This window comes from Monomorium pharaonis, chromosome 6 (genome assembly GCF_013373865.1).
Source record: "Monomorium pharaonis isolate MP-MQ-018 chromosome 6, ASM1337386v2, whole genome shotgun sequence".
NCBI classification, from domain to species: domain Eukaryota; kingdom Metazoa; phylum Arthropoda; class Insecta; order Hymenoptera; family Formicidae; genus Monomorium; species Monomorium pharaonis.
Genome location: NC_050472.1, coordinates 7444152 through 7458283, shown reverse-complemented (window position 1 = coordinate 7458283; position 14132 = coordinate 7444152). Strand labels below are relative to the sequence as shown.

Here is a 14132-nt window from a genome sequence, read left to right as displayed (position 1 = left end):
AATAATCTAAATTACGTGTATAAATACAAAGTATATATGCATAAAATTTTCTATAGCAGAGATTGGAAGTATTAACAACTAAAAAAAAATTAAAAGTTAATAACTGTTAATTTCAATTTTTAGAAACTTAGATAAATTTTCATAAAAATTATATATTAATTTAATTGTATGATATTCACGTATGTTCTGTACATATATAAAATATTTCATGTGTGTGTGTGTGTGTGTGTGTGTGCGTGTGTGTGTGCGCGCGCGCGCGCACGCAGGATTAAATTCCTGTATGTATAAAAAATATTAAATATGTGTGTGATATGTATTTATATTAATAGTAATTTATATTAATAGTGAAGTGTTAAATTTACATTAGTACATACAGGAAGTTTCTTAATGGCCCAACTTTTTATTGTGGGAGATGTATTACCGACTGCAACCTTACACACATGTACACACATGTACGGCCTGTGTACATACATATGCCGTACATAGTAAAAAATTGGGATAACATAAAAAAACCTTAAAAGGGTAAAAAATACATAAGTATATAAACACGTGCTTTTAAAAATGATTTCAATACAATTAGCAAAGAATATTTTTAAAAGACTTAAAGAAATTTAATAAATATTGATTTAAAATTATATTAATAAAATTAAAAAATATTAAAATTAGCCAAGTATATTTTTAATAAGTTTAGAAAACCCCTATAAAAGTTTATTGAAAAATTATTTGAGAAATGAAAATGTTATCAATGATAACGGATATAGTGAAACAAAAAATTTGGCCCTCCCACGGCTCGTGTTTTTTCTGTATTTCCAAGGCTCTATGTTATTGATGTTTGTTACATTTCTTAAAGTTTTTTTTAATAATATTCTTGCCTAATTAATCTCAAAATTATTTTTCTCGTCGTTTGTATCGAATCCTCGGGGTCATGAGGTAATGGGATTTGCTATTAATATGTTACCAGATTATGGGGCATTTATTAGAAGGTTCTAAGATTAGAAACGGTTAGTTAGTTAAAATATATTGGATTACAAAGTTTATTGTTTGTTCGAGACTATAACAATTATTCTAGAATTTTAACATTTCCTTTTATTGGCTCTGTTTTATCCGCGAGTAGTGAGAGCTCCTGACAGCTATCGAGCTCCGCGTAGTTCATTTCTTCCCACGCCTCCTATCTTATTTCTATCACCTCCCGTGAACCTCCCGCATTCCTGACCACTCACTTCGCGTCTCTATCGGGACGGATCCCGGCATTCCCTACGTGCGATCGCGTTTACCTTACGCACGCGCGAACATTGTTTGTAGTACTAAGAGTCAGAAATACTGTTTTATAGTTTTTGAAGTGTTTGTTTGAGGATGAAAAAACTGAGATGTGATGGAATAAAATTGACATCCGGACAGCAATTATGTAACTTTTTCCTTAGGGCGGAAAGTGAAAAGTGAAAAGTTTCATGTAACTATCTCCTTCTATTAGTGTTGAATAGAAAGAGACAGTAGCTTGAAACTTTTCACTTTTCCCGTTTCCGCCCTAGGGGAAAATTTACATGATCGATACCCAGACATTGTTTTTAGCGGGCCAAATACATGGGAATAATCTGGTATGATCCACGGTATAGGATATTTTTTTCGTGGGCCTGTATTATTATCTAAATAATTTTATATAAATAACGTCAATCATTACGTATTGCAAATTTCTTATTGTAATATCTGTAAATTGCGAGAAATTAAATTATTTTAACATTTTTAGGTTATAAATATAATGTAACTATTTATTTACTTTATTTCAAAACTTAATTTTAAAAGCCTTCAAAAATATTTTATTTTAAAAATTTCATAGTACTGTTTTCTTTTATTCTGTGTATATAGTTTTTACATAATAATAAAAATATTATATTGCAATGTATTCAATTATATTTTAATAATAAAAGAACTGCAACATTACTTTATGACACATTATGTAATATATAATATTTTTGTAATATTGCTGCAATATTGTAATATGCTAACATATGTGTATGCAACGTGTAAGAATATATTTAAATTGAAATTCTTTACATTAAAAAGAAGGGAGTTCTCATAAGGAGAACAATTCGCAATGAAATACAAAAGACAAGAAACACCGCTTTCAATTTAAGGCGTTAAGCGCAATAATTTACACGTGTTATTAATTTATAATATTAATCATAATAATTACGCAATAACGTTAGATTTCTATCACTTTGTGATCGTTACGTGGCTTCGACGTGTGGTTTACGCGAGTTCGTCGGGCCCGTCTTAGCGTCTAACGTTGACAATTCACTCCGGCTCCAATCACTCGACAATGCAGAGATCGGCCTGTGACCAGCTGACCTCGTTTTCCAACTGTCCGTACGATCAGCCCAGTAGAATGCGGATTTTTAGGATCTCACTGCAGTAAGCTCCGCAAGACCAATGCTCTCGTCCCCTCTCTTAAATGGGCAGAAAATGTCTCCCGGGTGACACAGCACCTCAGTAGCTTGTTGTGTGACTCGCACGACTTCCTGGACAGCGCCCTTGATGGGAAGAATCCACTTTAATATGTTTGGTTGATTGATATGTATCCCGGTTCTCTTCTTATCAGCTCAACGTCTTGGTGCCGACACCCTGCTTCATCTTTCTACCTCGCAGCTACCTTGTCCACTTCCACATTCCTTTCTCCTACTCTGTCTCTAGTACGTCTTTTCCATTATGGTCTTTACACGTGCTTTGCGAAAATATTACTGCAGAAAATATAAACCTGATTAGTTTGTTTCTTCGATTTATTTAATTAGTAGTTGTTAAGTCCGTTTTGTTTAAATAATTGTATAAAACGGTCGTGATAATAGATTTCTCATTCATTTCTTGAAATTTTTCGATAAGTCGATCATATCTCGCTATGTGCTTTGTCTTTATTGTTGACGGTAACATTTTCACAGCTATAAAACAGGAATTTGTATTATCAGCTTTTATAAGACCTTCCATAACATCAAGCATGACTTCTTCCAAGTCAAAATCTTTATATACTTTACGCAAAAAATATATGAGTACCTCAGCTATAAATGGAACTAATTGCAACGAGAAAATGTCAATTAATTCTTGCAACTGTTGACCAATTTTCAAGCCAAAGGATTCTTTGGTTGATATGCATTCTTGCAACTTTTTGGCATACACCAAGAGCAAATAGGACCAAGCGTCCTGTTCGGGCGACAAGACCGATGAAAATATTATTTGCATATTATCGATAACTTTCAAATTAATAAATTTTTTTTTGAAGTAAAACGCATCGATATAGCTAAAAACAAGTTCATCCATGAATAGACGCACGGCTTTGTTAATTGGATAGGAACGTAATTTTGTTGGATCGGGTACGTTCCAGTAAGTTGTTACCGTTTTGTGAAACACGTCGGTAAATATTTTAATACGTGCTGTATGTTTGTCCTTATCCTCTGATAAAATGTATAATATTGTAAAGTCTCTCGCTGCCGAGGACACTCCATCATCCATGTAGAATAAAAATCTTCGAAGTACATTCTCAGCAAATTTATCAGGTAGAAGGTGGAAAATATGAGGTGTGGTAAGCGTTGATAACCACTTGGCAATATATTTGTTTGTTTTTTGGACACTTAATCCCATTTCTCGAAGATTGTCTATCGTCTTCAACCACAAATCAAGATATTTCGTGACATATTTATTTGAGATTTCGGGAAACAATTTCACATCCAAAAGTAGACCTTCATCCTTAAGACTAAACGTCGACATAGTTTGATAATATAGAGACCAAGTTTCGGAAGTTGGTTTTGTAACAAAGAACTTCTGAAGCACATTGAACAAAACTTGTCGTATTGAATGATGATTCTCGGTCGCCCATGCTTTCTGGAGAAAATCCGTGAGTTCATGCACGGAAGCTATTAGATACATCAATCTAATCCCATGCTTTCGCGTGCTCACGCGCATATTCATCAACTTCTGCACAACCGATATCACATTTGGTATAGAGGTCCTTCTACTTATGTTTATTAGTGTCATTAAAGCTATTGACAAGTAATCCCCTTTGCACAATCTAGCTACAAGATCAAGAGGTATCGGTGGATTAGAAAGGTTTATACTTAATGATAAATTTTTTATAAACTTGTAATTATCCTTGGCCTTTTTATGACTGGTGTTTACCGTTATTTCCGTAGGTATGAGAGGATTAATTAGTTTTGTCAACACGTCACCGTGAAGTAAGATGGCTAGGATAACTACGCTAGATGATAGCTTATCTGTATCTTTATCATGCATATAATTCATGCAACGTTTAGTAAATTTAACAGGTAAATCTTTATACCAACGCGTGGCTCTGACGAAACGTTGCACAGATTTAGAACGGTAGTTCTCCATACAATCTTCTAAGTATTCTTCCCAATTGTCCAATACATTTTCTAAATCTTGTTTCAATAAAGTGAGTGCCGCGCCTGATGTTACATTCGCGATATTATCCTCTAATATAGAGTCATATAAATTATCATACAATTCTGGTTCGTTCTTCTTCAATACATCTTTTAAATTCCAACAATCATCTAATTCCCATTCTTCGGAATCTACTAACATTTGAAAAACAGCATTCCTCAGCCAGGGGTAATCTGTAATTGTCATTTTTTCTATCTCGATGCGCGATTTTTTACATCTATCATTGAAATCGTACATTGCTACTACAAGTCGGCAACAATTGATTCCTTTTTCAGGCAGATCTTTAAAAGATTTTTTTTCAATTTGATTTGCAAAAGTTACAAGACATAGTCTCTCATATTGTGGATATTCTTGAAGTATATTAAAGCTTATGTAGTTTCGATTATTATCGAGAAACATGTCGATCAGTTCTTCAATTGGCATATTGTGGATAAGTCTGAAGTGTATTACAGCCGAGAGTATGTCCGGATATGACATATATTCAGTTTTTACATAATACAATCGGATAATCTTCAGTATACAAAAAATCAGCTTTTCATTTAAATAAGGTATATTTCCGTTGTATATTTCCAAAAGGTAATAAAACAATTGTTCAAATACCCAAGAGTTTTCATTTTTAAATCTATTCAAAAAATATGTCAAAGTATCGAACAATGCATCATCATCCTCGTTAATTTTACAAACATACATCATTCGCACGAAAAGATTAGATCTGCATGATTCAGATGATTTTTTATTTATTTTTTCCTTAATAGCTGGTATGGCTTCATTAACCGATAAATAACAAATCCAAGCTTTTTCATATTCTGCGTATATTATTTCAGAATTGTCGTCAGAAATCTCTTCTAAATTCTGCTTCTCGATTTTAATTCTAGCCTGTTTGATTCGCTCTTCAGTGGGTAGTAATCGTAATAAGGCGGGTGTCACATTTGCTATTTCATTGAGAATATCAGCATCATATTTGTTCTTATATGATTTACGGAGCAAATCATATCTTTTATCCTGTGGATAGTACTTCAAATAATCGAGCATTTTATTTGTGTTGAAAGAAGAAATTTTTGCAGGCAATAAACCGGGAAATATGCTCTCCATCAACTTTTTGTTGATCTTCTTGAGTGGTAACATACGAATATATATAAATGGCTTTTTTATAAAGTGTTGCTGAGCTTTCTTTAGGAATATTTCGGTACATTTGTTGCTCAAAGTAATAGTCGGTAGATGTGCTTCATGAATCTCACATAGTTCCACAAATGCTTCTACTCGCTTCTTTATTAATTTAGGTAGGAAAGACTTGTATTTATTAATGCCAATCGCAAAGGGAGTGCGCTCAGTTACGTTTACTGGTTTCAGTAATTTGAAAAATTGCACTACCAAATCTGGATTCTTGCGAAAGATCTTTTTAACAATTTCTACAGGCAGTACGAGTTCCTTTTCCACGATCATTTTATAAGCAAAAGATTGATCGCAAGCTACAATCAATGGGTAGGCAGTTTGAACACCGTAAGTATTTGTTATAGCCATAAACATCTCCTGCGCGAAAACTGAATCCTTGCCATGATGCGCGAGTGCAAGCACAATACGCATCCTTGTATTCAAGCAAACCTTGGGAAAGAGACATTCACAGAAATACGCGACATTGATAATATTTTTATGACTGCCGTCAAAGAACCAAGAGGCCTTGAGAGCCCGGTTTGTAATCGTAGAATCTTCGCTCATAAGCGCCACTGTGATATCTTCGTGTCTCTTCTCTTTGATAGCAGTTTCTACACGTAGTATGGGTAATAATTCTGGCGAAAGTTGTTCACAATCTTCATTGGTCCGGTGTGAAATTAATTTTCCGATCCAACTCAGTTTCTTACTAGCAGTATCTCCTGGTATCTTTTGAATCGCTTGCAGATAAGGTGTTTGTAAATCACAAGGTATCTCATAATCCATTGTGATGGATCTCTCGGCTTAAGGATCTCTCGTGTAGTTCCTGCAAAATAAAATTGAAATTAAAAACGTGTTAATAATTCCCAATCTTGTGACGGTATAATGAAGTTATAGTTATAATTACAATTAAAACTTTTTTATAGTAATCTTTGTTCTTTTCTTTCTATCTATAATTGTAACTTAACTTACAAAGAAACACAACAAATATTGTACAATTTTAATAAGTTTTAAATATATTAATATATAGATAAAAATAAAAGACATAAAACATTTTTAAACAACAAATTGGTTATTGTCTTTTAAATGTTGTCAAAACTATAAATGATATAAAAATGTAAATAAAAGATGTGAGATTTCATTTTTTTACGTGTGGTCTTTTGACGCTGAAAATGAGCGTCGGGCATGAAAAGGCACCTTTAAAAAAACTTTGAAAATGAAGTTTTTTTTATTTCAAGCATTAAAATAATTTTCAAGAACATTACGTAGCGATGTAATATATATTTTATTTTAATATAATTTTATAAATTTTTTATTTATATTTAACATTTAACATATATATTATAAATATTGCTTTTTTATAGTTCAATAGTTTTTTAGTAATTTAATTATATTGCATCATCACTGTCATCGCAGTACATATCGACAATAAAGTGATCTCGCGCGCATCTCTTCGGTAATTGGGAAATTGAAACAATCGTTTAACGCAAAGAATCTTTTGGTGTGTAATAATCCATTCATGAGTTTATTACCAATTTTTGATCGTTTCTTTGTCTTTATTCCATTCATCACGGAAAATATTCTTTCCACATTAGCACTAGCATGTGGCAAGCTCAATAAAGCAAATACAAACTTTATTAAAAATATGGAAACATTGGTTGAGAATTACCAAATGTTAATTTTTCAACTTTTTTTCCAAAAGTGTGCAGCTAATGACTCATTGAAATTAATTTCTTCTGCGTTCCTTAACATACGCTACTCAGTATTTAGTTTTTGTAATTCTAATTTTGATACAATATTTGGGAAATTTGAGACTAATGGCGCAATAATAAATATTTGCTTAATATTTTTTGGATCAAGAAATGTTAAATGTTCTAAGATCGGATCATTAACTGATACTCGTAGAAGAATTTGTTTGACAGATTTGATATAAAAGTCTAAACAACGAAATCGGAATTAAAGCATGAATTGCTGCTTATGGGATCATAATTTTCGTTATGGAATTTTACAGCTGAGCACCAAAATACATTCTCTCTAAGAAAAAAAATGTCTGGGATTATCATATTCAACTTGTTGCAGAGAATGAGAATCAAGATATTCAGCGTTTATATAAAAATCCAAAATGAGTGTCAATGTTGTTTTAACGTGGCCGGAAATTTTATAAATTTGCGGTTCTTCCGATTGCATTCTACGATTCAAATTATTGAAGATAGGCAGAACAAATAATAAAAATTCTAAAAATAATTTTGTTGTTGCTTCATTCATTGCTTCTAAAATTTTACCTGAGCTCAATAACCGATCATGGGTTACAGCATCCGTAAAGAATAACTGTGACATTCAGATCCAACAAATTCTTGAAATTCCGTTAATAATTTTATACGTTTTGCACTGTGTTGAAAATAACTAAATATCTCGAGCAAGATCTTCAACATGACGAGGCAGTTTAGCACAGGCATACAATGCACATAAATTAAAGCTATGGCAAATGCATTTCCATATAAATAAATTTGGTATTTCTTGTTTCAATCGTGTAGCAACAGAATTGTGTTTACCCATCATGTTTGATGCACCATCTGCTGCAAATCCAATTATATTCTATCGCCAAGGAATGTTTTCGCGATCCATTGAAGAGACAATAGTTTCAAATAAGTTTTCAGAAGTAGCATCAGATGTCGGTATTATATTAAAAAAACAATCTTTTACTTGAGATTGATTATAACATAATCTCACAATTATACAAAGTTGTTTTTGACCCGCTTTGTCTGTTGTTTTGTCAACAATAATACAAAAAAAAATTTTTTTTTCTCAACTAATAGTTTTTTAGATTCCTTGCCTGTGACGTTCTTTATTATAGCTGATGCTTTTGTTCGACTTAAAGTTATTTTTTTAGCTATCTCTGAATTGGAAGCTACATTTTAAATTATTTGTGGCAGATAATCTGCAACATGCATAGATAAATCATGTTCTGTAATAAATGCAGCTAAACGTATTTCTCCATCTTTAACATTTACTGCCAGTTTATTTTCTTGTTTAATGGCTGGCATTTCATTTAGTTTAAATTGTTTTTTTATTGTGCTACAAATAGCTACATGTTTGTTCGTTTGCATGTGTCGATGGAGCTGCCATTTTCCAGATTTGATAGTGATATGATCATCACATGATTTGCAGTAAGCATAAAATAAACCTTTTTTACTTGCAGCAATCCACGATTTATAATTGTTATCCTGTTCCCATAAAAGATTGTACTTTTGATAAATTTTTCTTGTTTGTTTCATCTTTTTTTCGGTAGATCTGACTGATCATCGTTCTCTTAACTTTGTTTATTGTTCATATTTTATTAAATAAACTATGATATATAATATAGATAAATTCATTTCTTTAGATGTTTATGAGTTAATTCTGTAACTTTAATAAAAAAACCGTTATTATTATTGCATACAAACCTTAGATAATTTTTCGATTGTATACATATAACAAATGTATATAATATTACTCTGGACAAAAAATGCCATACTAAACAAAAAATAATAATTTAAAAAATTTGTCAAATACTGATTAAAAATAATTATAGAGCATAGAATTCTATTTGACCAGTAATAATTCCTGAACTAGAATTATAATAATAAGAATTATAATAAGTAATCAGCACAATTTTTTTCCTAATGTCATGCTGATTTCAAGTATTAAAAAATATAAAAATATACATAATTGTCAGAAACTCTACCTAAAAATGACTGTTGAACATCTCTATACAATTAGCGAGAACTGCCTAATCAACTAAAGTTGTGATAAATAATCAGCATAATACTTTTTCTCTGAGTGACATGCTATGTAATAAATGTAAAAAATCGAAATTGTTAAAATTTTTAAATATTATACATAATGTGTTAAAAGTGATAATATTTGTTGTGTTCTTGTATCTTAGAGGAGGCATTGTATTAATTTCGCAAAATTAACACATTTTTTAATTTTAGTTTTCTTTTCTTATATAAAAAATGTAAACTCTTTTTTATTTTTATAAAGACCTCTAAAACTATATAAAGTATTTTAAAACTACTTATTTTTATATTAATAATTTACTAACTTATTAATAATAAAATAAAAAAACGTAAACCTTTTATAAGCAAAAATTCAAAAGAATTATATATTGCAGTACTTTATACCATAAATCACATTTAAAAAAACTGTGTATCATATACATATATAATAATACATATAATAATAACAAGGACATATTAACGTTTTAATTTGTAATATTATATTTATATTATTATAATATTCGAAATTATAAATCGGATATTATTTCTAAATTAAGATACTAACTTTTTGCATAAAATAATTGTTTTTATTATTTCTTCCTACTTTACATAATCGAAATTACAGATTTTTACCAAATAATTGTTTTTTTGAACCAAATATTGCAGTATTTTTTTGTAAATATTAATCTTGGACAATTTAAAGTTAGAAAGATTTGTTTATGCATGTTTGAAAAATTATAAATGTTTTTATTACAGTAATACATTTTACTGATTTTGTCTCAAATTTGGACATATGTATAAAAATAAAGTAAAAAATGTTTCATACAAATTAAATGTACAAATATAGTTCTAACATTGAAAGAGTACATCAGAATTTTATCAAACATTTTTAGACTTCAAAAATTTTTTTAAAATACGAGTATATATATGATACTTATAATGATTTTCTTAGTCTGACTAGGCATGAAAAACGAAATAATTTGTGAAAAATAAAAACATCATAGCAAAAACACAATTTTTTGTAAATTTTACTTATTTGCAGAACAATTCTGTATTGCAATAAAACTTCACATATGGAAATTATGCGTAAAGTACTTATATAAAAATATTAAATTTTTGTCATCATTTCTGAATAACATTTCCATTAGAGCACTTTTACATTTTTTATTTCTTGTAAAATTATTTTTAATCCATGTATAAAATTGCCGATAAAGTTTTAAAAATATGGATTAATCTAGAAACAATTAATAATCTTGTATTTTTCTTAATTATAATCTTATAATTTTGAAAACATGTATGTGAATATTGTATTTAGAGATAAACAAATAAATAAAATAAAAATATTCTGTATATACACTGATAGCGAGTCTTATTTACTGTATCTTCTTAGGCAAATAAATTATCACTATATATGTGCAAGTAATCTAAATAATAACTTTGTTCAAAGATCAATCAATTAAAAATCGATACTCACGGCAAAGAATTTTCCAAAAAAGCAGTCACTGAAACGTTCCCAAAATGACACAAAATACGAATGAGGAAAAGTGCGGAAAATAAAAGTTCGTTTTTTTCAGTCGCACTTTGTCGCGATAGCGCCCATACTATTTGCAAATGTCACTGGCGCGTATCGACCGATTATCACTTGTAATCTCGCATGTTCAACCGGCGAATTAAAGTTGTGGTAATTATTTACCCATCTGATATTTGAGGTGATGGGTCTAAACTAAATAATTACCTTAAAGTTAATCTAATCAATTTAGATTGATTGCGCAAAACTTCGTAAAAGTCTCTGTCGGGAGAATACTCACACGTGCGACTCGCGTTAACTTCAATCTGTTTTTCTGGATGATTCACGAGGCAATCAGTGTTGCTGTTCGTGCCGCTTTTTTCGCGCATGCGCAGCACAATAGCGGTTGACGCTGGCGTGCATAGATCTTACATAAGATCTATGTTGGCGTGATACAGCGATGTAATGTGGACGCAATACGTGGGCGCAACAAGGGCACGAGATGTTTTGGCGGGTTGCTGCTCCTGAGATGGTAGGTTTTTGACAGTTTTCCTTACCCTTGCAACAAGTGTTGGTATTCAATTTTTACAATTCTGCTAAATTAAATATTTTTTATTTTCTACACAAAAATGTCATAATATTATTTTTGAACACCCTTTCCTTTATCTCTCCTTTCTTACATTAATATATTATATAAAATAGTGATTGATTTATTGTTACATTTTTACATATATATGTACATAGTTTACGCGGTATTAATTTTTTTATTTTTGTTTATACATTATTAAATAAGATTATATATTAATTACATTAAATTATTTTTTAATTTATTATATTCTTTTTATTAAATTAAATTACTTTTTTTTTATTCTTTACAATGTTTAAGCAGGGGACATAATTATAGTATCTCGCTTTTCTCACACTTCGTACGTCACTGAACTGGCACTCTTTGCGCATGCGCGAAAAAAGCGGCACAAACAGCAACATTGCCTGTGGCACACGCTTTCCGTAAGGCCTGGGGCTCGATTCTTGAATTCATTCGCAAGAGAAACGTATTTGCAAATTCTGATCTTACAGAAAAATTGGAAATTTATTGGCTGTCGTATTGTTTTTAACCAATAAACTTGCAACTTTTCTGTTAAAGCGAGTATTTGCGCATACGTTTCTCTTGCGAATGAATTCAAGAATCAAGCCCCTGGTCTACAATGGATGTCGAAATTTCAATCTAATCTCAATCGTTAGTCTGATACGGGTTTAAGGGTCATTACACACAAAATGACATAAGCTTTATAAGCATAGCATAAGACCGATGAACCAATCAGTTCTCATCATAAAGTCGCCATATTGATATACATACCATGTTTATTGGCCTAGAGCTCTTAGGCTGGTATTCATAGTCGAATCTTATTTCAAGATCGTCTCAAGCAATATCTTAAGATGCTAATATAGCTCTGTGATTGGCTGATGGCATCTTAAAACAGTACTTAAGATGATCTTAAATATAAGATCCGACTATGAATACTGGCCTTAGGTCAGTATTCATAGTCGAAGCTTATTTTAAGATCGTCTCAAGTAATGTCTTAAGATGCTAATACGGCTCTGTGATTGGTTGATGGCTTCTTAAGACAGTACTTAAGATAATGATGATTTCGATGTCGAATCGATGTCGATTCGATGTACTATTTCTCACTGGGTAAGGACAAGAACTAATCATGTACTGAGCACTTACTTATTCTTTAATATGATTGGTCCTTGTCCTTAGGGTGCAGTCACATGGGGCCAGCGTACAGCGTACCGGCGTATGGCGTAAAGGAATTAGACGTTAGACTAATCACAAGGTTTACGCCAGTTTTGTTAGCACAGACATCGATTGTCCCATGGGGCGTATTTACGCCAGCGTTATGATCAATAAACCAATTAAAAAAATCTTTTGAGTATCCATTTTGAAAATGAGCTTTCCATAAGGCATTGTGATTGGCTTATTATGCCCGATTTCTTCACGTCCAGTTATCTTGCGGTTAAAATTATTCAGAAGATAAATTATCAGATCCATGCACGTGATTGGTTAAACTTGATATTTATCCTCCGGATAACTTTATCGGGAAGTGAAGAAATCGGGCATTAATCTTCAATTACAATTATGAAAAACTTATGTTTAGAGATCAGTTAATACAATAATTTAACAGTACGGTAATTTAAACAAATGTACGGTAATGCACGGTAATTTGCATCGACCCGTACAACTATTCGCTCTTCAAAAGTTGGCAGCGCTGCCGGAGCCGCAATCGTTGCTTGACAAGTATGCGTATCTACTAACTTGTTACTCCTTGTCACTACTGTTTACTGTCGATCGTGTTTGATCGTCAAAAATTCAATTCTTTATTATTTTGCAAGAGTTTCAGTAAAACCAATTTGTCAAAATGACTATGGCAATGTTGCAACGTCGTGCCAATGTAAGTATACATCAAATTTATCCAATAATGAGGGATTATGATGTTAATGATAATCTGACCTAACCTAATTTCTATAGTATTTTCTTCTGATGTCTAAATAGCCACACATATGAGAAGTAGGCTAAAGACAACACAAAATACTCTCACAAAAGAAAAATATTCTCTTCTGATAGATAATATTTTTATTGTAGGTAAGGCTACCACCCGAAGTAAACAGAGTATTGTATATTAGGAACTTGCCTTATAAAATCACCGCTGAAGAAATGTACGATATATTTGGAAAATACGGAGCTATCAGACAAATTAGAGTGTAAGTATTATGACACAGTTGATACAATCAAAGTAAGGTAAATCTATGTTAAAGTTATGATTCTTATTTTAGAGGTAACACAGCTGAGACTAGAGGCACAGCATTCGTTGTGTACGAAGATATATTTGACGCGAAGAATGCATGTGACCACTTAAGTGGTTTCAATGTGTGCAATCGTTATTTAGTAGTTCTATATTATCAAAGTAACAAAGCGTTTAAGCGAATTGACGTTGATAAAAAGATGGAAGATCTAGATAAATTGAAGACAAAATACAATCTAAATGATGAAAAAAAATAAATTATAGTGTGTATTATGATATAATTATATTTATATTGATAATTTAATTTTTATATATAACGTATGAACTGCTTGTATGATAAACATAGAATAGAGAAGAGAGAACACATCAACTTCGAATAAAATAAAATTTCTGTTGTATAGTAAATAAATTTGTATATAATTTTCAATTTTGGTTGAATTTTTTCTTTACTTCAAACTATACGACTTTACA

General features: G+C 31.2%; 3 protein-coding genes across 3 annotated transcripts in view; 2 read left to right on the top strand and 1 right to left on the bottom strand.

Annotated features, from left to right (window-relative positions):
* Positions 1-75, top strand: part of LOC118646123 — a 5976-nt gene extending 5901 nt beyond the window's left edge. Inside the window, exon 3 of the mRNA XM_036288426.1 lies at positions 57-75. Within this exon, the coding sequence (XP_036144319.1) occupies positions 57-75 (19 nt within the window). The remainder of the gene's footprint in view (positions 1-56) is intronic.
* Positions 76-1833: 1758 nt separating this feature from the next.
* LOC118646050 lies at positions 1834-11229 on the bottom strand. The gene is made up of 2 exons (XM_036288320.1): positions 10825-11229; positions 1834-6418 (listed from the first exon to the last, which is right to left on the bottom strand). The coding sequence occupies exon 2, from the start codon at positions 6376-6378 to the stop codon at positions 2779-2781; it is 3600 nt and encodes a 1199-aa protein (XP_036144213.1). The 5' UTR covers positions 6379-6418; positions 10825-11229; the 3' UTR covers positions 1834-2778.
* Positions 11230-13152: 1923 nt separating this feature from the next.
* LOC105839770 (splicing factor 3B subunit 6) lies at positions 13153-14086 on the top strand. Its single transcript, XM_012686301.3, has 3 exons — positions 13153-13310; positions 13502-13620; positions 13693-14086. Exons 1-3 carry the CDS (start codon positions 13278-13280, stop codon positions 13916-13918), a joined length of 378 nt encoding a protein of 125 aa, XP_012541755.1. The 5' UTR covers positions 13153-13277; the 3' UTR covers positions 13919-14086.
* Positions 14087-14132: the final 46 nt, after the last annotated feature.